Source organism: Hippichthys cyanospilos, chromosome 19 (assembly GCF_059441005.1).
Source record: "Hippichthys cyanospilos isolate Australia breed blue-spotted pipefish chromosome 19, RoL_Hcya_1.0, whole genome shotgun sequence".
Classification (NCBI taxonomy): Eukaryota; Metazoa; Chordata; class Actinopteri; order Syngnathiformes; family Syngnathidae; genus Hippichthys; species Hippichthys cyanospilos.
In genome coordinates, this window is record NC_142387.1 from 16,466,807 (window position 1) to 16,494,782 (window position 27,976).

The 27,976-nt window shown below is 50.7% G+C and overlaps 3 protein-coding genes across 7 annotated transcripts; all 3 read right to left on the reverse strand.

The window, feature by feature from the left end:
* Positions 1-196: 196 nt before the first annotated feature.
* LOC148408187 (uncharacterized) lies at positions 197-9,363 on the reverse strand. Its single transcript, XM_088441996.1, has 9 exons — positions 3,372-9,363; positions 3,189-3,294; positions 3,047-3,107; positions 2,895-2,985; positions 2,697-2,828; positions 2,541-2,630; positions 2,324-2,467; positions 2,069-2,253; positions 197-1,441 (listed from the first exon to the last, which is right to left on the reverse strand). Exons 1-9 carry the CDS (start codon positions 9,351-9,353, stop codon positions 1,273-1,275), a joined length of 6,960 nt encoding a protein of 2,319 aa, XP_088298122.1. The 5' UTR covers positions 9,354-9,363; the 3' UTR covers positions 197-1,272.
* On the reverse strand, positions 9,353-13,035 carry LOC148408188 (uncharacterized). The gene is made up of 3 exons (XM_088402476.1): positions 12,993-13,035; positions 9,405-11,682; positions 9,353-9,358 (listed from the first exon to the last, which is right to left on the reverse strand). Exons 2-3 carry the CDS (start codon positions 11,679-11,681, stop codon positions 9,353-9,355), a joined length of 2,283 nt encoding a protein of 760 aa, XP_088258602.1. The 5' UTR covers position 11,682; positions 12,993-13,035.
* A 157-nt stretch (positions 13,036-13,192) lies between these two features.
* Positions 13,193-27,862, reverse strand: vps41 (VPS41 subunit of HOPS complex). 5 transcript variants are annotated; one of them, XM_088441998.1, is made up of 27 exons: positions 27,663-27,862; positions 27,010-27,054; positions 24,967-25,074; positions 23,313-23,390; positions 22,880-22,954; positions 22,237-22,299; positions 21,289-21,354; positions 19,402-19,521; positions 19,184-19,330; positions 19,052-19,118; positions 18,626-18,723; positions 18,430-18,559; positions 17,910-18,144; positions 17,399-17,480; positions 17,244-17,336; positions 17,040-17,167; positions 16,431-16,575; positions 16,324-16,365; positions 16,196-16,246; positions 15,981-16,118; positions 15,123-15,177; positions 14,915-15,055; positions 14,695-14,831; positions 14,061-14,160; positions 13,715-13,883; positions 13,473-13,552; positions 13,193-13,393 (listed from the first exon to the last, which is right to left on the reverse strand). In XM_088441998.1, the coding sequence occupies exons 1-27, from the start codon at positions 27,678-27,680 to the stop codon at positions 13,299-13,301; spliced, it is 2,706 nt and encodes a 901-aa protein (XP_088298124.1). In that variant the 5' UTR covers positions 27,681-27,862; the 3' UTR covers positions 13,193-13,298. The 5 variants fall into 5 exon arrangements, 4 of the variants coding, with proteins under 4 accessions (XP_088298124.1, XP_088298123.1, XP_088298125.1 ...); XM_088441997.1 differs by having other exon boundaries at positions 13,473-13,633; XM_088442000.1 differs by having other exon boundaries at positions 13,196-13,393; positions 13,839-13,883.
* Between the last annotated feature and the right edge of the window lie 114 nt (positions 27,863-27,976).

Sequence of the window (27,976 nt, forward strand, 5' to 3'; positions counted from 1 at the left end):
TACGCTTCCGGCCACTAGGTGTCACTAGCCGGCTCCGCCTCTTCTGGCTCCCTGGAAATCCAAGTGACGCAGGCACAGCTGCAACGCTTTTAGTTTATTATTCAGAGCAAATCCACAACTTTTATTTCATTTTGAGGAAGAAAAAAAATCATCTATGCACATTACTAAAAAGGAAGCGTGGAAAAGGAGCCTCACATACTTCCCATATCGTTTATTATAAATGTTATAGTACGCATTTATCTACATTTGATATAATACAGTGTAAGTTACTAAGAAAAAATGCACTAAAAAGACACTAAAACAAATAAATTCAGGCACCAAATCAAAGCAGAAATGGACAAATGCAGGCAGGGGTGAAAAAAGTCGACGAGCTTGAAACGCCCCGTTGTGTTTATGGCGAACGGTGTGTGGCTCAGTTTGGGATAACAAGAAAAGAACGTGTTCTAAAAGTCATTATATTAAAAAAAAAAGGTTGCTGTTCCAAACATTTCTTCAGATATGAAAAAAAAAAAACCTCACTTTGTTAGTTTGAATAATCTCTCGCGATGGAATTGAATATTCATTTCCTGAAAAAAATCAAAGACTATTGGGGGAAAAGTATGAGGGAAAGCAGTTGCATCCTTTCGAGATCACCGTCGTTATTTACTGAGAATGAACTCAATTTTCTAACTGGAAAATGGTCCCGTTTTCAGGTTGAAATTGTAATGAGAATTTGGTCGTACATATACAGCTTCATATTTTTATAAATATGATAAAAATAATAAAGCTTCATATTTTTGAAGGGGCCCAACGTCTACTTTCCCCAAACTGCATTTCAAAAGTCGGACGTTGTCCATGTCAGACATGGTAAATCCTTTTGAGATTAACCATTGTAAGATTATTGAAGAAAAAGTGCGTATTTTAGAGATTAAAGGTCATTTTGGATACTACTAACATCAAATTTCAAGTTTGAGAAAACAAGTAGGGTAGTATATATTTGAGATTGAAACCCGACAAGGTCTCGTTCTCGTCAAACGAGTCGTTTTCAAGATCAAACCTCGCTCAGGGTAGAACCTGGAAAATATCCAATGTTCTTCTTCCCCTTGATGCTCGTCGAGCGGTTTGCTGTTTGTTTGCTTGTTTTCCCCCAATGCTCCTTGGCGGTTCCCAGCAGATCTTGGCTTGAAAATAAACGGAAGGGTGAGCGCGTTGATCCTGAGATTGGAAGCAAGGTGTCCATTTCTTTTTTTTTCTTTGTCATGGGGCGTCTTTGGGCGAGTCCGGCCCCGACCGTCATAGCGCCCGACTTTTGGGTTGGCGCGCTTGCGTGCCGCTGACAAAGTTGTAGACCAAAAAGCGGGAGGTGCCAAAGTAGTGCGTGGCGAAGAGCTTGCCGTCGGGCGTCGGGTCCGAGAAGGCGATCTCGTCCTTGCTCAGGTACGAGCCGTAGATGAAGTTGTTCCTGCGCAAACAGATCAAGCCCATTCCTCCGAGTGTTATTTTTACAACGGTTCTATCTAGGCGATCCCATATTTGTTTGCGCAGCATGCATATCGGTCCACGTGGATATTCCCCGTCTCCCGCGGCTGTGACGGATCGCGGGCGCCATCGGCCGACGCCCGAATCGTAGGCGCGAGCGCTTCTCCGCAGGACGGAAGAGTACGGAGTCCGGGAAAGAAGACGGACGGCGGCCACGGCACGGGCCGATACCGCAACAACTCCTATCTCCTGTACATCGCACGCCCATCGCTACCTTGCCGCCATGACGCCTCCCCGGACCTTTTAGGGCAGCGAGGGCCGACCCTTACGGACACGCCGCGGACGGACGCAAAGTGTCGGCAGACCGGTCCTAAAGTCAAAAGGCCCTTGCCGTTTGTTGTTTAACGTTCATGTTTTTGGTTGCCTGAACCTGGCGCTCATTTCTTTTTGATGAAGAGGCGCTCATGCCGATGACGCGCGAGCGTTTTCAAAAGAGCGATTTTGGGGCACGGGACGGGCTCGGGAAACGGGCCAATCTTCTTGACCCCCCGGGAAAAGCGCCACTGTCGAGTGCGGCGCTCCGATCCGCCCGTCGCCGAAGCGGACGCACCTGAGGCACTCCAGCAGGCGCGAGGCGACGGCCCGGCGCCTCATCACGCTGACCACCCAGATGCGGCTGATCCCGCACAGCGCCGGCTCGGCCGCGGCGGAGCAGCACCAGGCGCCCTGCCGCTCCAACATCAGCTCGTCCCCCTCGGAGCCTCGGGGCCGGGGCTCCTCGATCACCCTGTAGCCCTGCGCGCAGCCTCGGGCTCAGAGCGCGCCGGCCGGCCGGCCGGCCGGCGGGCTCCCGCCGCCCACTCACCTCGCTGATGTGCTCGGCGATCAGGCATCCCGCCACCTTCTTGTCGTTGGTGATGAAGAGGAAGGTTTTGGTCAGGGAGGGGCACTTTGTCCCCACCTGCTGGAAGCCCAGGTCGTTGTCCACCATCTCCCGGATCTCTTCCACCTGAGGTGTCGACGCGAGCGATACTTTGGACGCGGCGATGTGCGAGAAATCAAGCGGAGCGGAGTTTCTCTACCTTCTTGAGGGCGTATTTGGGATCGTCGGGCAGAACCAGAATGATTTTGCCATCGGGAAATTCCCCCAGGATCCTCTCCTTTTTCCAGCCCTGGCGATCGGCGCACGGTTACCGCCGGAGAAAAAGACTTTGGTCGCGGATCGCCCGTCCTCTCACCACGTATTTGACGGCGCTGACGAACTGGTTGTGGAAGAGCAAATGCTGCGATTGGTCCTCGGGGTTGGCGGCCGAGTAGAGCATCCCGCACACGGCGCAGGCCTCGGCTCCAAAGGCTTTCTGCGCTGCGTCCTGGGGCACAAAGGGAAAGGCCGGCTCGGATCCCGTCGTCGTGACCGCGGGCTCCCTTTTACGTACGGTGACTGTCTCGCCGTCGTCTTTGTCCCCCTCTTTAAGTTTCTTGGCTTCCGGTTGCGGCCGCGCTACGTCTTGCTGCTCCGCCGCAGCCCTACAAAAAAAAAGCAAACATTTTAGCAATGGAGCTTTCGGCGGTAGACTGCAGGACTTACTCCTGAGAGGGTGCTTCTGGGACATGGCCATCTAGGACTGCCTTTTGGCACTGATCAGCAACTGTTGGAAAAACTAAGATGAATCTACACCCCAAAAACCTTTTGAAGAGGTAAGAAGGGAGAAACGGGGGGGGGGACCAACCCAGACCCGCAGGCGCTACTTCACGCTGCTGCATATCAGGTGGATTTGAGCTCTCTTCCAAGGGAGGCGGACTTTTAGCTGGACTCGAACTCGAAGCAGCTGAAGCCTACAGTCAAAAAATATCATTTATTTATTTCAGCACAAAAAAACAACCGAACAAGTGCAGTATGAACAAAAGCCTACCTCGCTTTCCTCATCTTTGGCTGCCTGAGTTTTTGCAGGGGCTGGAACTCCATCAGCAGCTGGAAGATGGGCGGGCCTGACCGGGGACGCGTCTGAAGCCGCCGGCCTTTCGGCCTGCGCGGGGATCGCGCCGGACGTTTGGACTTGGGGAGCGGCGCACGCTGCCCGATGCGAGCGGGTCTCAGCCGAGGCGGGTTTGGATTGTAAAGGCGCGTGGGAAGGAGGCGCGGCTTTGGGGGGAGCACACGGGACGGGGTCTTTCGACCGGGCGCTTGCCGGGACGGGACGGGGCGGGGCAGGAGCGCAGCCGGGTTTGGACTGAGCCGGTGTTGAAACGGCACCCTTTAACTGACTCGGGATCTGTCCGAGCGCAGCCGACGCTTTCAGATTGACCTGGCCACCGGGCCGAAGCGTGACTTTGGACCGGGCCGGGGGATCGGACTGAGGCGCGGACCTCTTCGGAGGCGCCGGTAAGGGGTCGTCGTCCAGTTCAAAATCATCGGGCGAATACCTGGGGCGCGGTTTGTAAGGCTTGTACTCGACAGGCTGAGGTTTCGATGCCTGGAGGCCGTTGGGCATGGGCGGGGGGACAGCCGGCAGGGACCTCCTGGTGGATGACCTGGTGACTTTCGGGGCGGGATTGGGAGGAGGGGTCACCTTAGCCGTCTGAGCCTTACTACTTTGCCTCGTTATTCTCGTGAATTCGGTTTTAGCTGGTTCGGTCGGCTGCGTTTCCCCTTTTGAGGGGTCGGTTTGGACTTCAGGTTCGGTCTTGGAGGCGTCCACCTTGGGCGTTTCCGTTTTAGCGGCTTCATTCTCAAGAGACTCGGGAGCTTCTGGTTCGGGTGATGCAGGTTCGCTACTTAACGCGGGACTTGGAAGCGGAGGCGGAGTGGCTTTGGGCGCAGGGTCGACGGTCGTGGTATTGCTGGAAAACGGAGCGGACGTAAACATTGACGCTTGCCAGTCCATGTCGGAGATTTGATTCGCTTGGTCCGACTTCATTTTCTTCATGCGCGCCCATGACATCTTCTCCCGTTGCAGTTCTACTTGTCTCAGCCTTTGATATCGAGTGAGCTTCTTCTTCTCGTGGGCCTTCAGAGGCACCGAAACTTGCGAGACGAAGAAACGTCTCTTCGGAGGCTCCTCCGCAGGCTTGAACTCAGCGGCGGGAGGCCGCGCGGCGGGGGGCTCCTTGGCAGGGGGCGTCTGGACAGAGGAGCTTTCGGCTTCAGCGGGGGGCCCGACGTCGAGCGAGGCCACTTCCTGCGCGCTCACAGGTGGATTGTCTTTCTTGGCGGCGTCGACTTTGGCCACGGCTTGTTTTTCTTCCTCAATCCTCCTTAGCAGCATGCTGTCTGTGGCTATGTCCTCTGCAATTTCCTGACACAAGGCTAAGAGGTTGAGCTGCTGCTTGTTGGCCGTCCTCCTCATGGCGGCGGCTTTCTGCTCCGCCAGAGCGGCCAGACGCGCCTTGGTCCTGGCCTGGGTGTTCATTTCTTGCTTCTTGGGCTTCTCGAGAAATGTCTTGCAGTCAACGTGGGAATTTAAAGTTGAATCGCATACTTTTACCGAATCTTCTTTTGCACTATATTCAACTGGCTTTTGGAGAAAAGGCGCTTGAGTGGGTGTCTTGTCTAAAATCATGAGGTCGTTGTCTTCGTCGCGCCCAACCTCTACCACTATTATCTCATGTCCGATCTCCATGTCCTCCAGAATTTGCAACTCCTGGAGGGCACCGTCACCCCTGTCCTCCTCTGGTGCCCCCAAAACCCTACCTTCAGGTTGAGTGTTGGCCATTTCTATGACAGATGGCGGTTGATGGAAGTTGTCTGGAGTTGATTCAACAAGTTTTTCTGGAGGTGCTGCAGGTAAAGCCGCTGCCTTTTCAATCGACGTTGTCACTGCAGCAACTTCAGGGGCAGGCTCTTGAGTCTTCAAAAGGCAGTTCTGTTGAGTTCTGGTTGCTTCTGTGAGCGTGGAGTTTGGATCCACCTGGCTGACTAAAGATGGGTGGGACAGGCCTGATGCGACGGCAGCTTGGGAGACGATATCCAAGCTTACTTTACCCTCTGGGACCGGCTTGAGAATGACATATTCCTCAGATGAATCGTTTGGTAGGTCCGCCGCGGAGAGGGCAGAAGGTGCCGTCGCTGGGAGGTCATCTTGCAGGTGTTCAGAAACCTCTGCAAAAACTACACCTTTTTCGTCATGGGCATCGCCATCTGGTGCAATGATCATAACGGCTGATGGTGTGGAACACTCTGCAAGTGTGAGCCTTTGTTGTAGCTCCACTGTTTCAACTGCTGCTTTGCCCTCAGTCAGTTCTTCTCCAGCAGTTGCCTCATTTTCCAGTTGCAGGCTGCCCTTCATGTCGAAAGATACCAAATCTTGGTTCTCTAGACCCACAACTACATCTCCATCTTGGTCACTCTCTGGGCTAGTCTTTGAAAGTATGGCAGTCTGTTCTACCTCCATGTCAACTACTGCGTGGACTTCTGTCCTTTCTTCTCCAGCAGTTGCCTCATTTTCCAGTTGCAGGTTTCCCTTTGTGTCTAAAGATACCAAATCTTGTTTCTCTAGACTTGCAACAATATCCCCAGCTTGATTAGTCTCAAGGCTTGTCTTTAAAATTGTGCTAGTTTCTTCCACCTCCATATCAACTCCTGCTTGAACTTCTGTCCATTCTTCTCCAGCGGTTTCCTCATTTTCCAGGTGTAAACGACTAGTCTTCACACTTTCATTAAGAGACGAGTCCGTTAGGTTTTGCTTACTCAATACATCCTCGGAAAAGACCAAAGCTTGCCTTTCCAAAGCCAGAGGCAAGTCTTCTTTAGCACTTCCAACATTTTCCGGTTGCAAAGGGCTCAACTTCACACTTTCATTGGTGAGCATGTCCTCCTTTTTGTCTTGATTGCTTGGGACGTCCACTAAAGATAACAAATATTGCTTCTCCAAACCAGTGGCAGATTCTCCGTTACTGTCTGGAATTGCGACGGTCTGTTGTTCCTCCTCCATTTCAAGTGCCATTTGGTCTGCAATTCCTTCATTAGTCGTACTGGTATAACCAAGGTGTAAATGACTTTCATTAGGCGACCACTCCTCCTTCAGTTCTTGCTTACTTGGAAAATCCTCTGAAGACACCAAATCTTGCGTATCCAAAGTCACAGCATCATCTGCATCTCTCTTACCATCTGGACGACTCACTAGAAATTCGGCGGTCTGATGTGCCACCATTTCAACTGCTGCTTGGTCATACGTGTGTTCAACTTGAACCCTTTCGTCATTTTCAGGCTGAAAAGGTCTCACCTTCACGCTTACGTTAGGGATCAAGTCTTCTTTTTTGTCTTGGCTGATCGGTATGTCCTCTATGGACGCGCAATCCTGCTTTTCCAAATCAATGGTGGGATCTGCATTTTTCCCTGGAACTGTAGAGGTCTGTTGTACCTCCTCTGTTTCAACCGCGGCTTGATTGTCTGTCGGTCCTTCTTGAGCGGGACTGGTATTAGCCAGGTGCAATTGATTCGCATTTTTGCTTTCATTAGTAGACAGGTCCTCATTTACTTCCTGAACACCTGACGACATTAAATATTGATTCTCAAAAGCCACAGAAGCCTCTCCGTCTTTGCTATTATCCGGACCACTCTCTGGAACTTGGGTTGACTGTTCTACCTCCGTTTCACCTGCTGCATTGCCATCCGCCTGCTCCTTTTTTGCACTTGTATCGTTTTCCAACTGCGAATCACCATCATCCACACTTACATCAACAGCTAAGTCTTCTTTGGTGTCTTGTTCCTCCGGTTGGACTGCCGCGTTGTCGTCTGCCTGTTGCTCTTTTGCGCTTGTATCATTGTCCAGCTGTGAATCATCCTCATCGTCCGAACTTTCATCCGTAGGTAAGTCTTCCTTTGCGTCTCGAATACTTGCTTGCTTCTCCAAAGCAGCAGCGGCAACTCCACAATTCTCCCAAACTGTGGCAGTCTGTTCAAACGCCGTGCGGTTGTCTGTCGGTTCTTCTTTATTAATATCCATTTGCAAAGGAATAGTCTTCATACTTTCACAAGATGAGTCCTCCGTCACGTTTGGAGCATTTGGCCCTTTGCCTTGACTTTCTAAGGGTGTCGCAGTTTCTCCACATGCGGCCGTCTCAGAAACTACGTTGGTTGTGGCCTGTTTTTCTTGTGCAATCTTCTCATTTTCCAGTTGCGATTGGCCAGTCTCCATGCAATCATGAGTAGACAAGGCCTCCTCCGTGTCTTCAATGCTTGGTGTGTGCTCCAAAGACACCAAATCTTGCTGCTCCAAGGACATAGCAGTATCATCATCTCCATTACTCTCCGGGCTACTGATAGGCTCATATACGATCGGGTTTTCAACTTGCTCGTGTGAAGTTTTGGGTGCAGGTGCAATGTCAGTCGGTCGGGCAAAAACCAGGACCTGGATTTCGTCGCTTTCAGACGCTTGATTACTGACCATCATTGCAGAGGTGTCTCCATCGTGCCCCGCTGTCTCCGCCTCCAATGAGGAATGAACAGACTCGCTCAAAACAAAGTGATCGAGGACGAGATTTCGGGAATCAACAACAGCAAAAGCAACTTTAGCCACCCGGTCCCTTTCGTCGCCGCTCGCTCCCGCGTCGGATGTGTCGTCTGTTTCTGCTATCGCGGGCTTGAGCTGAACCTCCGAAATGACACATAAATTGTCTTCGTCCTGCACTTGTAATTCCTGGAGAGGTGCCGCAATGGAGACGGAATCCAACGGCTTCGTTACGTCCATTTCTGCTTGATTTGCAGCGGCATTCAAACTTCTGGCGATAAATTCTGCGTCTTGATTGTTTTCCGGGACAACAACTGGAGATTCACCGTCCTTCGTGCGTACGTCTTCTTCTAGTACCACTTGTGAGACACACTGTGGGGTATCCTTGTTCTCATAACTGTCATTCGCGATATAATGCGCTGGCGCTGTTTGCGGCCGGTCCAGCAAACCCGCATGTTGAAGGTTCATCTCGTCGCTCGAGGCGGCGTCTTGACAAGTGTCGTGAGGCAGCTCGGTTTCATGCGGTATTTCCAGGTGAGAGGTTTCCACCATTTGACCATCCAATTTATGTGTCTTGTAGGAGGTCTGATTCTCCTGAGCAAAAGCAAGAGCATCTTCATGCTCCATGTCTTCAGGGGCTTCTGTCTGGTTCTCATGCGGATCTAGTAACTTAGCCTCTTCCTGTTTTTGTTCAACGAGGGCTTGAGAAGACGTGTTTGCTGTCGGATACATGTTCAGCTCTGTTTTGATGATTTGATTTGACTCCTGCAGAGGGCCGACTTGGCCTTCGGTGCTTTTTGTTTGGAAGTCGGCTGGTCTCAGAGCTGTCGCGGGGACATAATTGACTTTGGCTTCACTGATGCGGCAACTCGGACTGACGTCCGTCTGGCCTCCCCGGTGCGCTTCTTCTGGGTTCTCCACAACAGCCATAAATTCTTCACTTGTGCTATTCTTGAACTTTGCGACGATAACAGCGGCGGAGCAATCGTTCACTTCCGGGCTCTCTTGGAAACGTACGCCTTGCACCGTTTCCGCGTTCGAAACGATCACGTTTTCGGGAATGTATCGCAGGCTCTTTTTGTCTTCGCTGCGTACAGTTTGAGTAATTCCAAGATGAATCTCGTTTGCAGGATTGCAACTGCGAGGTTCTATTTGCAAGGAATAGGTAGGTGAGACAGCTGAGGCCGCGTTGCTTCTTTCATTCAACGCAGCGGTGGAATATTCAAAGAACATCATTTCCTTTTCCAAACCAGAGGGATTTCCGCTCATCATATCCTTATCTGCGGCATCATTAACATTTTGGCTGGAGCGATTAGCGATTTCCTCCTGAGGCGACGCGGCGGGAAACGTTGCCTCCGATGGCGTCTCCACATCTGTTTGCTGCAGCGAGATGACACATTCGCCAGGCATCTCCGCTGTCCTGTCCTCCGCCTCGCGGTCGGCCATCAGAACTTCACTCGCGTTGCGGACGGCGTCGCGTGAATTTTCACCTTGCACCTGCTTTTGTTGGGAGGAATTTGCGTGCTCTGCACGCTTCTCTTCAAACTGAATTTGTGCATTCACATTGTCCCCGAGGGCCTCTCGGGGAGAGGCGTGGATTTCTTCTGCCACGCCCCCGTCGGTTCGTCCACCGGACTCGATCGTTAGTGGGCGATCCTCCGCTTGAACGCCTGCGTCGAGACGTCCCGCGAGGAGCTCCTGTGGCGTGGGTTCAATTTGCTTTGAAAGTGGGGGATTTCCCATCCCCGCTGATGTTAAACTTTGTTCGAGTTTGTCACACTCCGTTTCACCCTGTGACATTTGCCGTCCTTGAGGGATCTCTTGCGCAGTGGCTCTGGTTTCTTGGGAAAGCGACAGGTCTGCATGACCGCGTGGGTTTTGATAAGACACTATTGCATTTGCTGGATTGTTATCGAACTCAATTTGAAGTTGCCCCGGGTTACAACTTTGCGCGAGGACCTCTTGTGGTATCGATTGTCTTTCCTGTGTACGTGACCAGACTTTGACTTGACTTTCTAGGTTTTCGGCAGCATCCACTTCCATTTGATTCTCTTTGGACACCATTTGACATTTTTCAACCGGACACTCTGTGTAAAAACACTGGACAAGGACTTCTTTTGGCGCGTTTTCAGTTTCTTGTGAACGAGAAGGCCTTGCTTGTACGTTCTCTTCTACAGGGCGAAGTGGGTTTGTCTCGGATTCCTTTGAAATTGGCTTTATTTCCTCGGTTTGAATCTTTGGGCTTTCAACCAACTCTTCAAGATGATTCCCAGCAGAAACGCTATATGATATATGACTTGTGGCATCGGTGTCAGATTCAAGCGCGTCTGCTGCCTCTTCGGTCGGAGCTATTTGAAGTTCCCGGAGCGAACACTTTGCATGGCGACTTCCTTGGAGGACCTCATCTTTGACCACCTTTGAATGCGGCTCAGCCAGACTTTCCGGGGCTTTACTGCATTCAAATTCCTTTCGGCACACCGCTTTTGCGCCCGGCGCCGCTGATGCCATGTTTTGGTCAGTGCGATGACCTTGATTTTCAAGGTAACGTCCCGCCGGCGTTCTCTCTGAAGCTATATTTGAAGCATCAATTGTCTTACTGGCAAAATCGCTATGGGACTGCGTTATTTTGCCAATCTGGTCGCCAGTATCCATACCGGCTGGGTTTTCTTTAGTCTGAGCGTCACGTGCTGATGTTAGAAGTTGCTCATCTTTGCTCTCGGGGTTCCCGTCAGCCGTATTTTCTGCTTCCCGAGTATCCGGACTTCTATTTGACTCGGCCGTACGATTTTTGTCACCGCTCGCCGGGGTGTCACAGCTTTCAAACACGATTTCTTCAGCGACAGCTTTCGGGGCCGTCTCATCTTCGCCGCATACATCATTACATCTCGTGAAGACATCACCTGCCGTCAGCTGACGCTTCTCTCGGTCTGCACTTTGTGCAAAATCCTGATTCGGACCTCTCAAAATTGTCTTTTCACATTGACTGTTGGAATCCGTCTGACAGTTCGGTCCGCCGACTAACTTTTCAAGATGTAGGCCGTTGCTGGAATGAAAGGTTCCCACCGAGCGGCTCCTGAGGGTAGCGGCAGTTTCCGAATTGCATTCTGTCAAGGATGATGCCTGGGGACGGTCAGCGGTAAGCCTTCGGCCACCTGCTTCCATTCTGTCATTTTCTTCGGAGGTCGATTTGACGTCAGCCGCCACAGGTTGAAAATTCAACGTTTCCTTTGCCGTGTGTTCCGGAGCCTCCGGCACGCCGTCGGGACCGGAGTCTGACGCTCTACCATAACTGTGCTCATGCTGTACAAATTCTTTTGGAGCGCACGCCAACCGGTCGCTCACCTGTGGCGGCTCGAAGCCTCCATCGCTTCGTCCTTGGCTCGAGTAGATTTCGGAGGGACTCAGCTCATCGCCCGTTGAAAAAAGTCTGTCCTCTCCGCCGTCTCCGTCCGTAACATCGTTTGACGGAGCTTCCCGACAGAAGGCACTTGCGTGTATTGCGAGGGACGTACCTGAAGTACTCCGGAGCGGGGAGTTCTGTCGGGACGACTTGGCCGGGTTCGCTTCCGTAGCTTCTTCTTCTTCTTCTGACAGTTTCCTCTTGGTCCGAGGGACAACGGCGTCCGTCGTTTCATGCGCACGGATCTCTTTGAGAGACCTGTTGTTGATCGCCGGTGCGGTTTCCGAATCGAGCGCTCCGCTATCGTCGTCCAACCGCCTCGATTTGGCTTGAGCGTGGAGGGGATCCTCCGTTCCTCGCTTCGAGGCTGGCATTCTGCGGAAAACGATTCACGTTAAACGTAAGACGGCGAGTGTTAAGCATTTTACCTCGCAAAGGCCCGATAGTCTAACCCTCACGTCCGACACAAGGCTCAGGAATTTGATCAACTTCAAATGTTTAACTGAGCTTTTTTTTTTTTTTTTTACTTAATTTTTTGACATGCATATTTGAGTGAAAACAAAAACCATCGCATGACTGCCATTCTTAACTCTTTCGGTGCCATGGATGAGAATTTTCATGATGTAAAATACTTAGGTTGTGTGCCAGTGACAAGCATTCTTATCACCTATCTTTTTTTTTGGTTATTAATGGGTAGAGGACACTCATGGCCAACCCTCCTCTTAACATGAAGCCAATCAAGTACTGTGGCCACTGAAAGAGTAAACTCTTCAGCTCAACCATTATTTTGTAAACTTGTTTGTACACATGAACATTTGTTGTTCTGGATTTCCGAATGTCGTTGGTAAAGGTTGCATGTTCTTCAGGTTGCTTGTTTTTTGCCTGCTTCATTATTTGCTCTATTTTGTGGAATGCAAGTCTGCTCTGAGAAGTGAACAGTATAAGATTTTCGTGGTCTAGTGTTGCTGCGCTTATGACAATAAAAGCCTTGAAAATAGGATGAAGATGAAGCAAGTTACGTGAGTTTTTGAATTGCGTTCAACAACAACAACGAAAATGCCCTTGACTTGATTGGGGGGGGGGGTCAGAACTTGCTTTAAAAATGATACTTCTATCACTGCTTTTCAATGAGGTCTGCTAATACTGGTCTCAAGCACACCAATTCATCTTCAAGAGAAATTCCTCTTTTGGCTCAAGTCATTTAACCGCAAATGCAATTGGATGCACTCGTACACAGACATTGAAGTGCTCTAGTCAGCGTGAAGCCAAATGTTTCAACAACACATTTGATGAGTGACGTTGTCGCCGAACGTAAACACTTGCCAAAAAACGATGCACAACACCGCGGATAAGCGACGCGTCACCTCACGCATTCATTCCGACTCAAACACGTACATCAGCGGCCTAACAAAACGTACTGACGGCCAGACTAGACGAGTGCGCAGTAGGAGCGATAACAGAGCGGACAGTTAGATAGCATACAGCGGCTAACGCGTTAGCTTCAAGTGCAAAGCAGCGATGGTGGCGCTGGAGGCTAAAGCTAAAGCTAACACCTGGCCAACAAAACGCGGCTTGCGTATAAAACGGATAAAGCAGCAAGCCCGCGCACCAACGGGATCTTCGACAGGACGTCACACGTGAGAACAATGCCCTCAAAAGTACAACAATTCGACGGGGGAACTCACTTTGACGCTTTCTTTTTTCGTATACCAGCTGTTTTTTTTTCTCGTGAAAATTGACTACTTCCGGAGAGTAACGGCGGATGTTACGTCACATTGTTATCAGTTTTTTTTAAAACAGATTTAATACGTTACATTTGTAATGACAGTATGGCACTTGCAAATGATTGAAAAAGTTGCAGTACGTAGTCAAATCTTCAACAAACGATAAACGTTTTTTTTTTTTCATTTTGAAGTTTTATTTGATTATTTCCATGCTGGCTGGCAAGAAGAAGGTGTCCACAGATTTTAAGGGCATTTTTGTTGTCTTTTTCAAGAAGCTATTACGCCATCTCCAGGATGCCGCCTCCCGGCCCACGCCTCTTTGCGCTGCAGATGTTGCAAAACTGCACACCGGCCCCGGACGTCTGGACCAAGAAAAAAGGAAAATGAGTCAAATTGCATTTTTCCCGCCTGCTGGATAATCACGACGTTAAGATTTCTAACCGTTCCCGCGGAGGGCAAACATTCCTTGTGAAACATGTGTCTGCAGTGGAACACAACCACGCTGAAGGCTTTGGCCATGTCTGGAACGCACAGCGAGGAGAATCAGCGACCGGAAAAAGTATACACCCCCTATTCGAACGGCGGCTTTTTGTGCCGGAACCCTTCGAGCAAGACGGAGAAATTTTGACCCGACGTTTGGACGGCTTGAAAGCCAAACTATATTTGATGGCTTGATTCCCTACCTTTCAAAGTTGGGTGCTATTAAAGCCAGCTTAGCGAAAAATCCCCGGCCAGACGCCCGGGGCTTAACCGGGGGTGTGTGGACATGTTCTCTTTCTATGGGAAAGAAGTTCCCGCGCGACATACCTGAGGGTAAAATGGTTACGTGGCACGATTCGCAAATGTTCTCCTCTGCAAAACAAACACAAAGAAAGCCCAGGAAAGTATTTGAGTTTCAACATTTCTTCCAGTCCGTTCTGAGAGACCGACGAAAGGTCCGACGACCGTTTCGTTCCAACGTACGGTAGAACTTTTTGTCATGAGTAAAGCGCTGCGCTTTGATATGTTAATGAGCGGGGCGTCACCGACCGTCCGCCACGATGCCTCTGCTCTGCGTGCGATGCATCTTCTGAAGCAGCGACAGCGAGTCGGCCACCAGGATCTTCTTACATCCTTCGCGCAGCATGATCTGTTGACGAGGAAGAAACGGATTTTTGCTCACCGTCCACAACGAATGAGGATTTGCGCGATCCATTTCTTAAATGTAATGAAATACGCGCAGGTGGCTTTTAGATCATCGCATTTGCGATGAACTTTGTCATTTTGCGGCAGAGCTCCCCGACCGCCGGGTTTTGTTTTTGTCACGTGAAGTGTAATTGCAATAAAATAAGGATTTTTTTGCATATTTTGTTGGTTTTAAGGCACTTTGATGCACTTGTATATCCATTTTTTCAGTGTTGTACAAAGCTGTTGTATAAATGCTGTAAACAATAATGAAGACTCGGTGAAAGCTGATTTCTATTGCTTTTCATCCTTTCGTTATGGAGAGAGAGACACTGACAGCGTTTGGCGTATCGTTAAAGGCGAGCTCCTATTTTATGAGCGCTTTATATTTTCGTCCACAATAAAACTCTCAAGCGGCGAAAAGGTCGGGGACCCCAGTCGCGCGCCCAGAAAAAGCTTCTTTTCCCGGCTGAGCGGCAGCACGGAATTTCGCGCGCACCTGCAAGTTGTAGTCGTGGAGAATCTTGACGAGAGAATCCCGGAGGTCGGGGATCTCCATGCCCTCCTTGATGCGATGGATCAGCAGAATGGGGTCCACGTGCGTGCCGATGTTGTTGAGCAGGCCCGTGATGAACGCTGCGCGCGGCGGAAACTCAGCGGGCGAGCGGCCGGCCGGCCGGCCGGCCGGCGCCAAAACGCCGCGCGGCGACGCTTCTCACGCGGCTTGTCGATGGAGTAGGTGATGAGGTCCTCCCACAGCTCGCCGTCGTCTTGCTCCTTGGCGAACTCGATGGCCTTGTCCACGTCCTCCAGCTCCTTCATGATCATCTGCAGCGCCCGTCTGCAGTTCCCCATCCGGCCTGCGGAGGCGCTCGCCTTAGATCCACCGTGCCGCCGACGCCGTCAAAGGAATTTGCCCATTCTTACTGAGCAGGAAGACGGTCTCCTCCACAAAGTGTCTCTGCTGGCAAACCTCCAGAGCCTGCAAGAGGAAGGCGCGTATCGGCCGACGCTTACAAACTAAACAAAGCGCGCCTTCTTTGTCAAAGGAAAAACGACGGGTTTTTACAAGCCAGCCGCTTGATTTCAAAATACGGGAGGACATTTTGCTTCCCGAATTCTTGAAAGCTTAACCTTCCCTTTTCTGATTCTCTGCCTTCAACGGATTAGTACAGCATACAGATCATCGCCACGCTTTTTATCCCCCGATTTCACCGATGGATTAAAACCCCGTCCTTATCGACTGATGGTGCGAGCTCCCCCGGCCGGCCGAGGGTTTTCTCTTTCCTTGGGGGGGCTTCGCAAAATATAATTGAGAAGCACTGCTCTAATCACAGTAACGGGGTCGCAGCTAAGTGTATTCTGACCTCCCCTGGCCGAGGGTCTTCTCTTTCCTTGGGGGGGCTTGGCAAAATATAACGGAGAAGCGCTGCTCTAATCACAGTAACGGGGTTACCAGTTGAGTGCCTGACTCTAGAATGACCTTCTTAACCCTTTCACTCCTGCGCTTTTGCAAAAAAGAAAGAAAGAAAAAGCAGCGGGCATAGCGATAAGATGAAATGGCATCCGACGCTTCATTATACAGAGCAACTTTTGCAGACACAACAAGCCAGCGCTGCGCCCGCTGTCAATATGGCGGGTTGCGTCGCGGATTCAAAATCTAGTACTGCGGAAATGTATCCAACTTTGTGCTGTACGTGCGCGATACTATCGACTCCACTGATTGCTACGTATCGTATACGTTTGGTCACGGCGGATCCACCCCAGCCATAAATTCAACAGTACCTTCTCCAACGGGCAGTGCGTGCTGTCCCTCAGGAAGGGCAGCAGGTTGGGCCGGTCGAATTCGGCGTACAGGCCGATCTGCTTCTCGTGGTACTTCCGGCCTTTGTGGTGGTCCCGCTTGAACAGTTTGTGGAGGTACTGCCGGCGGCGGAACGGGGAGAAAGCGTCACGCGGCGTCCGAGCCAAGCCGTCGGCGACCAAAGGCGTCAACTGACCACGTGGAGAAGCTCGGGCCTGTCTGCCAATTCCTCCGCCACTCGGTCCATCTAAAGAACCAAAAAGCCAGACCGAAAGTCAGCTTCCTAATCCTCCTTGCAAATGAAGCGGGCGGTGGCGCGCTCACCGATATTTTGTCTTCGTTGTCCAGAAGCATGTCCACGGCTTTCTGCGCGAGCGGCAAAACGTCGGTGGAAAATAACTCGGAGGGGCCCGTCGCGGCGCAGGACACACCTCTTTGTCGAAGTCCATGAGGAGCACGATTTTGTCTTCGATGGAGGAGAACAGGTTGTGCTTGTGGATGAGCTGGTAAACGTCCTTGTGGCGCAGGCGCAGGTAGATCTCCAGCGCGCGGTCGTAGCGCTGGTCGTACGTGTAGCTGCGGCACAAAAATAAAGCCAAAATCTTTCATGACATTTGTCAAAGTCGCCACCAAAGATGTAGAAAACTACACCGCATGTGGAATATTTGTCAATTTCCAGTTTGTTAATCCCAGACAAATTTTGCCTTCAAAAACGTCAATAAGAACGACCATTGGCTTCATTGTCCTCACGGACACGCTGACAGGACATTTCCACTGGATTAAATGTGGGAATGGGAGGAAAAGAGCGAGCGGGCGGGCGCAGGGGAAAAACCAAAGAAAAAGGAAAGGCATAAAAGGGGATATAAGCGAGAGCGGAAAAGCAGAACCCAACATCGGCAGCCATTCCACGCCGCGGAACGCGACGATATGACCTTCGGCGTGCGAGAAGCGGGCGCCGAGGCGGACGGGTCAAAGCCCGGGAGGAAAAGCGGGCGCCGAGGCGGACGGGACAAAGCCCGGGAGGAAAAGCGGCCACTCACAGCTCGGCCAGCGTGGTGAGCAGGGTGGCGTCGGCGGGGCGCTTGCTCAGCTGGTCGCCGACGGCCTGCACGATGGCCACGTTGTTGTACAGCTCTCCCGGCCACTCCCGGATCAGCGCGGCGAAACCCTGGGCCGGCCGGAGAAAAGGCACTTTGAGGCGGCCGTCCAGGCCGGAGGCGTCCAGGCTTCCGCCGGGCGTCTACCTCGTAGTCCGTTTTGAGGAATTCGTGCAGGATCATTTCGTAGATGGCCGGGCGAAGACGCAGGTCGCCCCTGGGTAAATACCGACTGATGGCCTGCGGGGCAAGCCGAGACGTCCCGTCGGAAAGGCCGGAGGGGTGACGCTTGCCGGCCGTACCTTCAGTTGGCCGATGGTCTTGAATCGGTACACCTCGTTCTCCCACAGTTCCATGTTTTTGCCCAGGATCTTTTGGCACTTCCTGCGCGAGAAAGCGTCGTACCGCGTCATCAGCGTCGGGTCGCGATACGCCGATCGGGAAAAAAAAAATACCGCTAGCGCTATCTATTTCCAATGAAAACGAGAAGAAAATTCTCATCGGATGTTTCTTAGGGGGTGCGGCCGACACCCTCGACTCGTTTTCATGAAGCCGACCGATTCGACGCCGCGGCCGTAACTGCGACTGCCGCACACGCAACGCAGGAATCTCTGGCGTCCGGCACTTTTCCACCCAAAGAGTTAACAGAGCAGGCGCGCTGCGCGCAGACGACCTAGGACTTGGGTCCTAAGTCCACTGTCCACATTCGGCACCGTCGCGCCTCGTGTTGGAGGGGATCAAATCAAATCCAATTTTATTTGCGACGGCGGCGCGGACCTAACGAAGCGTCCCGGAGGTTTAAGGAAAAGCAACCTGGCGGCGCCGTCGTAGTCGCCTCTCTCCACCAGGTGGTTGATGTAGGCCATGCCGATCTTCTGCACGTCGTGCCTCTTGATGTTTTTGAAGCTGATCTCGGCGGCCAGCAGCGCCTCCTCGTACTTCTTCTTATCCAGAAGCCAGTCGATGTGGTCGTCTTGGTCGCGCTCCTTGGCCACCACCACGTCTTTGGGGCTGACGATGTAGAATAGCGGCTCGCCCTCCAGATGCTCTGCTCGCCGCGACGCGGGGGCAGATCTCGGTTTGAAAAACAAGTCCTTCCGGGAGGGGAAAACAACTCAAAAGCAGAGCTTCGCATTTCTTTCCCATAACGCGTCACCCTCTTCCTTTTGACCTAACCGCGATAGTTAAGGCAAAGCCGGCTTTTCCTAGAAGCGGCGACTACTTTCCCAAGCGCGGCTTTTTGTTAGGCGAGCCGAGACGCGGTCGTCGGCGGGATCTCGGCTTTGCCGGCTTTCGTCGGCAGTCTCCGAGTCAGGCGGCCGGCTCGGCTCACCCAGGCGGTAGTCGCGACACTCGTTGTCCCGGTAGTTTCGCACGGTCAGGGCGTCCGACGAGATCTCCTCGCACGACTCGGGCAGAGGCCGGACGATGTCGAGACGGGGCCGCGCCAGGAACTCCTCGTCCTGCGCCCCAAAAACAAAAGGTGAGAAAGGCGCTCGGACGGATGCCCCTTTGGCCTGGGCGCTCACCGCGTGCTCGGGGCTCTCCTTGACGAAGAACAAGGTGACCAGCTGATCCGCCAGCGGCGCCAGCCCGCTGATGAAGAACTCCGTCTCAAAGGCGGAAACTGGAAAACGGGATCGAAAACGCGGCCGGAGCAAATGGACAAACTCGGATGCGTCACTCGGGCTTTGAGGTGGCATCCCCGGCTTAAGACCGAGGCATTTTTTTCTTTTTTTGGGAAAGGACAGTAAAAACATAATCTTATTCTAAGTACGGACTTACCGTATTTCCGCGTGTACGAGTTGAGTTTTTTAACCCCCATATCAAGGGGTCCACTTACTCGCATAATTCAAAAGCGTAACAATTTTCTCCACATACCTGAGTTTGAACAACAATAAAAGGAATAGCGCGTCTTAAATTATCGTGTGAGATCTATACATGATTTCCCTTACCTATTTCCACGTAACGGTTGGGCAGGTCACCCATTTCCGTGGGATGCCGCTCCTTCACCGCGCAAATCTACAGAGGAGGATCCCCGATGATGAAAAAGGGGCCGAGCGGAAAGAAGGCGACGAGCGACGGACCTTGACGGAGGCGCCCCAGCCCACGATGAGCGTGGCGTTGTCTTTCCAGCACAGGCTGCACGGGTACATGTCGGGCCTCAGGCTGGCGTCGTCGCGCAGCACGTTGGTGATCCGCTGCTTTGCGCCCATGTCGTAGATTTTCACGCCCTGACGGGGACCGACAGAGTCCAGCCCGCGTACCGTCACTGCCGAGGTCGGCCGGCGGGAGGGGGCCTCACCACGTTGTTGGCCCAGGCGATGAGGTTGCTTCTCCACCGGACGTTGGTGATGGTGCCCTCGCCTTCGTGCAGGAGGGACGTCTTCCAGCGGTTCATCCAGTTGCGCTCGTACAGGAGGAGCTTCGAGGGAAGGCCGCAAGAAACGAAAGCTGAGTGCAATGCTGCGCGTGGCCGACAGATGGCGGTGCGCGGACGGGAAAGAGGCACAGGAACGAGAAGCCTGGCTCTGTCGGCAGTTGGCGAGAAAATACCGCTGCCGTTAAAAAAAACAAAAACAAAAAGCGCTAAATCGGTGTTTTAAATATCTCTGTCTTTTAAAAGTGCTACCGGCGCTACCTGAAGCAATTTCGGACGGTCTTTTTAATGCTGTGGCAAGGAACGGTCACATTTTTCATGTCAAACAATTGTGAAATAGTGGCTGGCGCCTTGGCAAAATTTTGTTCGCTTTTGTGCGGCGTGACACAATTTTACAGCGGGCGGCCGGAAACAAAAGAGGAAATCTACCTTTTGGAATGACTTCATAAAATAGGTCTCAAACGTAGAGTTAAAGTTGAAAAAGTCACTCGCGGATCGCATAGCATTCCGTCATCCAAAACTACTTTGCGCTGAAAATGACCCATTTGTAACATTGGTCCAGACCGATCTCAATACATTCCACAGTCGGTCTTTCCTATGTTAGCGCGCCAAGTGTTAGCATAGTTGCAAGTCATTATTTGCACGAGTGTGTGCCGATGTCGCTAACGTGGCTTTTAACCCGCACGTTTGTCGCCATTCGACAGCCGCACAATATCAGCCACTAAAATAAACACTCGGGCGGGCCCGCCGAGAGACGGCGCCACAAAAGAACGGCGGCGGCAAACATTGGATTTCTCTCCCGCGGAGGCGCATTGATTTCCCAGGCAGGAACCTCGCCCGGGCCTTCGGCGAGAGGAATAGGCGGCGATTCAAAGAAAATGGCAAAGCGCCGCGCTAACAATGACGGCCGAGAAACATTGCCCGTCGTATAAATGTCAGTGGACTGGATCTAAAAATAATCCGCGGCATGATTGCATATAGTCAGCCGCAGCTACGCCATTAGCAACGCCCGCGCCAACCGCGGCGGACCCGTTACTTGCGCGTTTCATTTATTGCGTGACTGTTTACTAATACATCAATTGGAAATACCCCAAATACGCAATTTGATGAGAAAAACCCCAGTGTATTGTATAAAAGGGTGGTTCTCAAAGCGTGGTCCGCGGACCCCCGGAGGTCCTTGGCCTGCTTTTCCGATAAAAAGATATATTTGCGCCCATTTCTTTGATTGCAAACGTATTCGTGACTCGTTGCCAAAAGACAGAAAATGCAAACGGGACTACGTGCCTCGAAAAGATGAAAGGTTTGTTGGATTGTCCCGCGCGTGAGCGTCCAGGCGCGAGCCGCGGCTTGCGGCAGCTCCTCGCTTATAGTACGAAAGGGACGTCAGTGATTGCGGCTCTCCTTGGCCAAATGTGAGATCCTCGCGCGGCGCTTAAACGCTCCATTTATTTTGCGCTTGGCTCAAGCGAAGGTGCTGGCGCAACTCAAATTCAGGCTCTCGCCACAAAACAAAAAAATTGTGAGCTCAGGCAGCGCTGCGTGGAGCATCTTTATAATGATGCCCTCTCTTGCGCGGAAACGTCTCGCATTGCTGGACGGCACTTTGCGAAAATGGGCCGCTCTCCCGAGCACTCCAAAGACAGAGAGGCCCTTTTCTTTTTTCTTTTTTGTTTGTGTTTTTGCACAGCAGACCGACAAAATAAAGACGGTCCTTTAGCCGTAGCCGGCACGTAAGACGGATTTGAGAATAGAACGGGCAAAAAAGTGCAATCAAATCAAAAGCGAAAGGGGAAACGAGGTGTCGAAAGCTACCTTGTTGCCGCCGGTGACAAACTGCTTGTAGTTGGATCTGGAGAAGTGGGGGTGTAACGCTACCACCTAGCAGGACGGATGACACCATTAGGAGTTGGCAAAGTCAAACAAGATTGATGTTTTTGCAACGCTCCAGTTAGGGAAATACGCCACTTGAATCTAAACTATTGCCACATGTGTACAGATGGAAAAAAAATACAATGTACTTTGAAGACTTTGGAGTGGGAATGTTTATCCCATTCATCCAGAAAATCCATCAGACATGCAGGCCCCCCCCTCCCTTCCCCACACGCACACACACACACACACACACGCGCACACACACACCTGATGTGGAATCCCAGTCAGTCATCATAAATGTGACAATGGCTGTGACATGCAGCGAGTGCCATTTTGACAGGAAGTAGTTATTGCCAATCATTACTCAAATGGCAGATTTTCCGCACTTAAAAGCGCACCTAAAAGCCTGGAATTTTTTCACCTTAGAATCCGGTGCACCTCATACAGCCCATAAATTGCGCGTTTTCATTTTTGGGGGGGACGATAAAATGAAATGACTTCATCGCCATCTAAGTTCTTTCATTTTTACCTTTGCGTTTTAGTTTTAAACGTATTTTTTACAATGAAAATGTTGTCAACACCCCGTTTGAAATTTGGATATGCTAATTATTTTCCCATTTTGAAGCAATTTATGTAGGGGTGAGACGCAAAAGACGCCATTGTATCAAATAAAGGCAGAAAGAGTTTTCAAATCATCAAAACAATAGATTTCTTTTTTTTTTTTTGCAATTTGATTTTAAAAAAAGTTTAACATTTCATTGGATCATAATGCTATTTTTTGCTCTCTCGTTTGGTCTTTGAATGTAATCCAAAGCCGGAGCGCTGGCGCGAGAGGCGCAGCAGAGGCCAGAAGGCGCATTCGGACGGCGCCCGCATCCGTTCCTTTACCTTTATGGGACAATCGAAGTTCTCGTGGAAGCCTTCTCTTGTGTAGAGGCCAAACACTTGCACCTGGAAAAAGCGGCAACAAAGGTGAAGAACTCAACGGCTCGGCTTTAATTGCCGCCTCCGCAACTAGCTCGGACCTTCCTTCGGGGGGAAAAAAAGTGCGGAAAACCCAACTTTGATTTGTTCCGCCAGGTCGCCAATTAGTGCACACCTTGATTCCGGGGGGCCCCGAAACCCCGCGGGCTTCGGAACTTTGCTAATCTTGAACTCCGCCGCCACCTCTCGTGTGCTGTAAGAGGGCCGCCGAGTTGCCATTAGTGCGCCGCGGCCGACTGGGGGAGGGGGGTAACGCCAGATCCCCATGTCATCTCAGCGCCAATTAAGGATTGAGTTGGATTCGCGGGGATTAGAAGGGCCCCCGGAAATCAAGCGAACCGGCAAACTCTTGATGAGGATAACCATCGCTAGAAGAACATTTGCAGAGATTAAACGGCGGGTGAACACCGGCGCCGCTAAAGCCGCTCGCTATTTCGGTCCCGCGGCATCAGCGCGGGGTTTGGCGGCAGATAAGGGGCGCCCGTGGAAAAGGCCCATGCGCCGCTTGCGCGCTCAGTAAGATGGAGATGGAGGGAGGATGCGCGACCTTGCCGTCCTCGGAGCAGATGCCCACGTGCTCGCCGCTCTCGTCCAGGCTGATCTGGTTGATCTTCACCGAACTCTACGGGGACACAAAAAAGGCCCCCGACCGTCTTTACCTCTTGAAATGAATGCAAATGTTCCCCTCGCCCCCCTCCCAAAAGAAGAAACAAAACATGCTTAGCGTTTGGTCTTTTTTTCATGAGAAAATCAGCTCGACAATACTAGACTGTATCCAAGTATAAAGTTATGCAACTTCAAGAACCACTTTCATCAAACTTTAACGTAAATCAGCCAAAAAAAAAATCGACAAGATACGCGGGTATTATTTGTTTGTTTGTTGTTTGGGTACCGATTAATCAATTGCCCCACTAACTGGTTTTCCAAAAAATAATCACACTTTATGCGCACGTATTCAGTACAGTGTGGCTACTACTTACAATTTCAAACTTCTGGGTGACGTTTCCTTGGACGTCCAGCAGGAAAACCTTTCCAAAATGGGTGCCCAGAGCAAGAAACTTCAAAAAAAAAAAAGAAGAAAGAAAGAAAAGTGAATTCAAGGAGACAAATTGAAGATTTGTGAATTAAAATACGAAATTGTGCTTGTGTGTAGGTGAAGGGGATTAAAAAAAAAAAAAAAGGAGCAGGGGTGCGTGTTGGGTGAGCTTGTGAGCCAAAGTGTGAAATTGCCATTGCTCTTTATTAAGTCAGGCAGTGTGAAATGGCATTTCTTCTTCTTCTTCTTAAATTAAAAGGCTTCAGCATAATAAATGCACTGTACGTCTGACTTGTCTTCACCCTTTTGCTGCGGAGCTAAGCTACGCACACAGCTATTATTTTGCAGTCTCTTTTTTTTTTTTCCAGCGCTTCATGCCTTGCGATTGCGTGCGCGTGTCCACCGGGGAACAAGAACACACGCGAAAAAAAGAAAACGCTCGGCTTTAAGTGTATGTTCTCGCGCCCCCGGCCCCCCCGCCGCCTCTCCGGCGGCATGTGGCCCAGCACCATGCTTGAGTGCAGCCTATAATGAAATGCTTATATTTACAGGCACAGCTGAGCGTGTCACACGGAGCCCGCCGCAATCTTCCCAAATAAAATAAAAAAATAAAGAGATAAATAAATGAAGGTTTGGCGGCTCGTGAGGCGCAGCCACTTTTAAAAGGGATTTATCGGGACGGGGGATTGTTCAGATGGAAGTCGCCATTTAAAATATGAGGCCGCATGCGCGCCTTCACGCTAGCTGGGAGCCGCCATTTCGGGGCGGCGCTGACCCACGACGGGACCCCTTCTCAACTCGTCAAAGTCAACGAGCCGAGGCCACGCTGCAAAAAGGCAATTTTAAGAAAGTAAAAAAGAAGAAATTTGAAAAAAAAAATTCTGGTCCAACGTGGAAAAATATCTTGTGTAGCAAAAAAATCTGAAGAAAAAAATGCTTACTGTAATTCCCCAAATACAAACTGTAATATCAACAGCGGCCAGAGGCAGCGCCAAAAACAAAGATCAAGCCAAACCAAGCACAAATCAATCGCCTGTTTAAGGATAAACTACAAAATTAAGCTAAAAACGCTTAAGCTAAAAAAACAAAAAAATCTTCACGATAAATCCTTAAAAAAATGAAGTTTAAGCATTTTTTTCCTCATTTGAGCCCGGATTTCAGCAAATTATCCTAATTTAATGTAAAAATGTAAGCAATGTTTTCGCAGTTGCTCCTGATGTTGTAAATTGTCATGAGTGCCAAATTAGAAAAGTGCTATGTAAATGCCAGTCCTTTAAAAATAAATACATCAATAAATTTGACCTTATGCGAGAACTATTTGCTCGGATTTAATTTGCAACTTGCGTAAATGAAGAAATTCGGACTGGTTTTTGAACTCCGAAAGCACCGAGAAAAAAAGTCGCTATTTTGGGCAAAGGCGGCCGGACGAGCGCTCGTGCCGTCGCGACGATTCGTCAGCTTAGAGAAGTGCGCCCTGACAGGCCGCCACCGGAGACGGGACAATGGCGTCTGGCGCGTCTCCTGACGCTCGCAGGTGAGAAAACAACGGCCCCCCCCCGGGAGGGACTGAGAAGAGAGGTGCCGCGACCCCTCGCTACCTTGTCGTGGACCGTCATACAGCTGGCCGCGTCGCTCTGGAGGATTTCCGTCACGCCGTTGGAGAGGCGTTCGTATTTCAGCTTGGGCTCCTCCTCGCTGTCCTCCTCCTGCGTGACAACCGCAAAGGCGTGAAACCAAAACAACGCGCGTGCGCCAAAAAGGTCCGACGCGATGCACGGTAACGAAAGGAAACGCGGTGCCGAAAAAGCGTTCCTTCCGCCAATGAAAACAATGACAACGTTTAAGACAAAGGTACGAAGACGAACTTGGCCTCCGAGCGTATCGGAGGCGTTCGGCGGATCGGCGTCCGTTCGCGATCCAGTGAAACGTGGCATTGTTTGCCGTTGTTTCGACGAGTAGGAAAAGCTTTGTTTTCCATCCGCGCCTCCAACGGGGACGCTTGAATTTGCCCCGTCTCCGGTTTCTGCCGCGAAAGCGCCACATAGCGCGGTTATACGGAGGCCGGCAGGAAGCCAATTTGTGTTATTTATCCGTACCGATTTCGGGACCTCTGAAACGGATTCCCACTCATGGTGAACGAGAATCCAGATTCTCTCGCAAACCTCGGTCCGTAAAAACAAACGGGAACGAAAGAGTAAAACTGCCACTTCCAAGAAATAAAAGGGGCAAATTGTCTGCCGGCGGCACGGCGGCCGGCCAAAGTTTGAACGTGACGTGACGGGAGACGGTCGGGCTTTTCCCGATTCGATACGGCCGCCGCGCCCGTGACCGATGCCCTCGCATCCGAGCTCTCGCCGGCGTAATACACGGGAAATGGCACAGATACGCCGTGGGCTAGGAGGAAAGGATTGTTTTTGAAAATAACACTTTTTCCACGCTCTTGTCCCGGCGCGGCCCCCCCTCCCCCAACCCGGCGGGCCGTAAGCGCGCACGCGGGCTTTGACTCGACGCGGTCCGCGCCGCGCGGCTTTTACAGCCGATCGGGAGCAATATCCCGCCCGTGACGCAAAGTGCGGCTTCGTGCCGCCGGAAGACTTTAAGTTTGTTTTATGAAAAGAGCAAACGCGCGGGGATGAAGCTTCCTTAGGACGAAATGAAAATCCGTCATTGCATTTCACGCCAGATCGTGGAAATGCGCCTTTGTGCCGCTCCCCTGCACATTTGGCACGCTCAGAAGCCCATCTTTCCAAATGCCGCTTCACAGCGGCGCTTTGTGTCGTAGGGCTAATCAAAACAGCGGCACCTAGCGAGGCCCAAACAAGTCCGGCGGATCAATTGCGGCGTCACGCGGAGTTTCCTTCGCGGCTTTCGAAATGACGTCACTTCGCGTTAATGGCGATTTGCGCTCCACAGCGCTGCGTCCGCTCCGCAGCGGCGCGCGCATTGCTAAGCAGAACGACAGCGCCTTGAAAGGCAAGGCAATGGCCATCAATTATTCTTTTATTCGACGTAACGGCCGGAATCAAAACAACATGCTATGCTAGCAATAGCAAGCTAAGATCACTCCAGTGTGTTATAGTCAACTTTGAACTTACAATTGATCCTTTTCTACGCGTTTCAAGCCGATGACCTCATTTTGAGTTAATGAAAGGATTTCCTAAGATAACCAGCCCAGATCACATACGTTTACATTACGGGTTTTTATTGCTAATGGAGCTACTGGGCTAGCTAGTTGGCTTGGGGGCTTTGTACGTTTTTATATTTTCTTTTGGTGAGAATTATATGTGATATAATTCCAAAAAATGTTTACATCTATTTTGCTCATGTTCAACTTCCGGCTTTGCTTTCCTTTCCCTTCCCGCCAAGTTAACGCATGAAACCATCATTTATTCAGTTGATTCGAAATTCTCAGGTAAAGCACGCAGCGCTGCAAGACAATCATAATATCGACAGTTGCGCTACAATAAAACGTGCAGCGCACGGATGAGTGATTTTGACACCTATGAAGAAAAAAAATACTCCTGAGACTGGACGCCTTGTTGGACTCCATACATCAGCAGGGCTTGACAGTGATGTGGACAACATAAACTGAGCAAGATTACTTGATTCTAGACATCAGTGGTCATATGTATTGGTTTTACCTCGGATTCATCTGTAAATTCCTCACTTGTTTGTCCGCTCCGTTTCTGGAAACACAGATTGGATTGGATTCAATTTGACGGTCGTTACACATCTCAAGTAGTACAACGCGCAAATTGCCTCTAAACAAGACAACATAATCTGAGCGTGACGGCATCAATCCTAAATATGGCATATTGAATCAACCTTTGTTGGAATCATACTTGGCAATAACTGTGAGATTTCCATATCAACGTTACCATCAATCATAAAACATTAAGTTTATTATTGATTGAAAAAAAGAAAAAAAACTCATCTTATTGTCATACTCTACATAATCATCTCGGGGGCCGGATTAAACCCGTTCGCCGGCCGTTGGTTTGACACCTCTGCTCTAACAAAACAACATGTGGAAAAAATGTGTCCAGAATTTAGGAAAGCCTTATGAATCGACGTAGTGCACTGGACAAAACTTCATCTATACAGCACGTAAACCATGGACAAGCAGTAAAGACGAGGAAGCAGGAAATATTGATTCCACCGAATATTTACATTTGCTCAAATCTACTCAGCGAACGGGATGACCTAAAGGTACAACATATAAAAGTGGCGAGAGTTCATTTTGGTGGCGGCGACAAGATTAGCAGGCTAACGTACACACGCTAGCTAGTCATACCTCCTCCGCAGCCTCCATCGTTACGCCAGGTCTTTTACAAGAAAAAAATGCACTCCGCCCAGTCTCGAAACGCGCTCGGACGTCCTCGGCAGCAACTGTTACGTTCCCGGCATGACAAAACAAATATTTACGAGTCACGACGAGGCAAAACCGACGCTTGTTCGCCGCACACAGCGCCTGCTGTCTTTAACTTGAATCACATGATAAAAACACTGACGCGGGGAATTGTGGGTATTGCAGTTCTCTTGGTGGAACGTGACGGCCTCCACCCGGCAGGTTGGCAGGTACATAAGAAGCAAAAAATCCTAACCACT

Coding starts and splice junctions, on each gene's coding strand:
- LOC148408187 (XM_088441996.1), bottom strand. CDS start 9,353: ATGGCCGACCGCGAGGCGGAGGACAGGACAGCGGAGATGCCTGGCGAA. Junction 3,295..3,371: donor CCAAAGATGAGGAAAGCGAG/GTAGGCTTTTGT, acceptor TTTTGACTGTAG/GCTTCAGCTGCTTCGAGTTC. Junction 2,254..2,323: donor TCGCCGAGCACATCAGCGAG/GTGAGTGGGCGG, acceptor GGCTGCGCGCAG/GGCTACAGGGTGATCGAGGA.
- LOC148408188 (XM_088402476.1), bottom strand. CDS start 11,681: ATGCCAGCCTCGAAGCGAGGAACGGAGGATCCCCTCCACGCTCAAGCC.
- vps41 (XM_088441997.1), bottom strand. Junction 22,955..23,312: donor TCACCCAGAAGTTTGAAATT/GTAAGTAGTAGC, acceptor GTGTCCCCGTAG/AGTTCGGTGAAGATCAACCA. Junction 18,145..18,429: donor GTGTCGCGACTACCGCCTGG/GTGAGCCGAGCC, acceptor CGCGGCGAGCAG/AGCATCTGGAGGGCGAGCCG.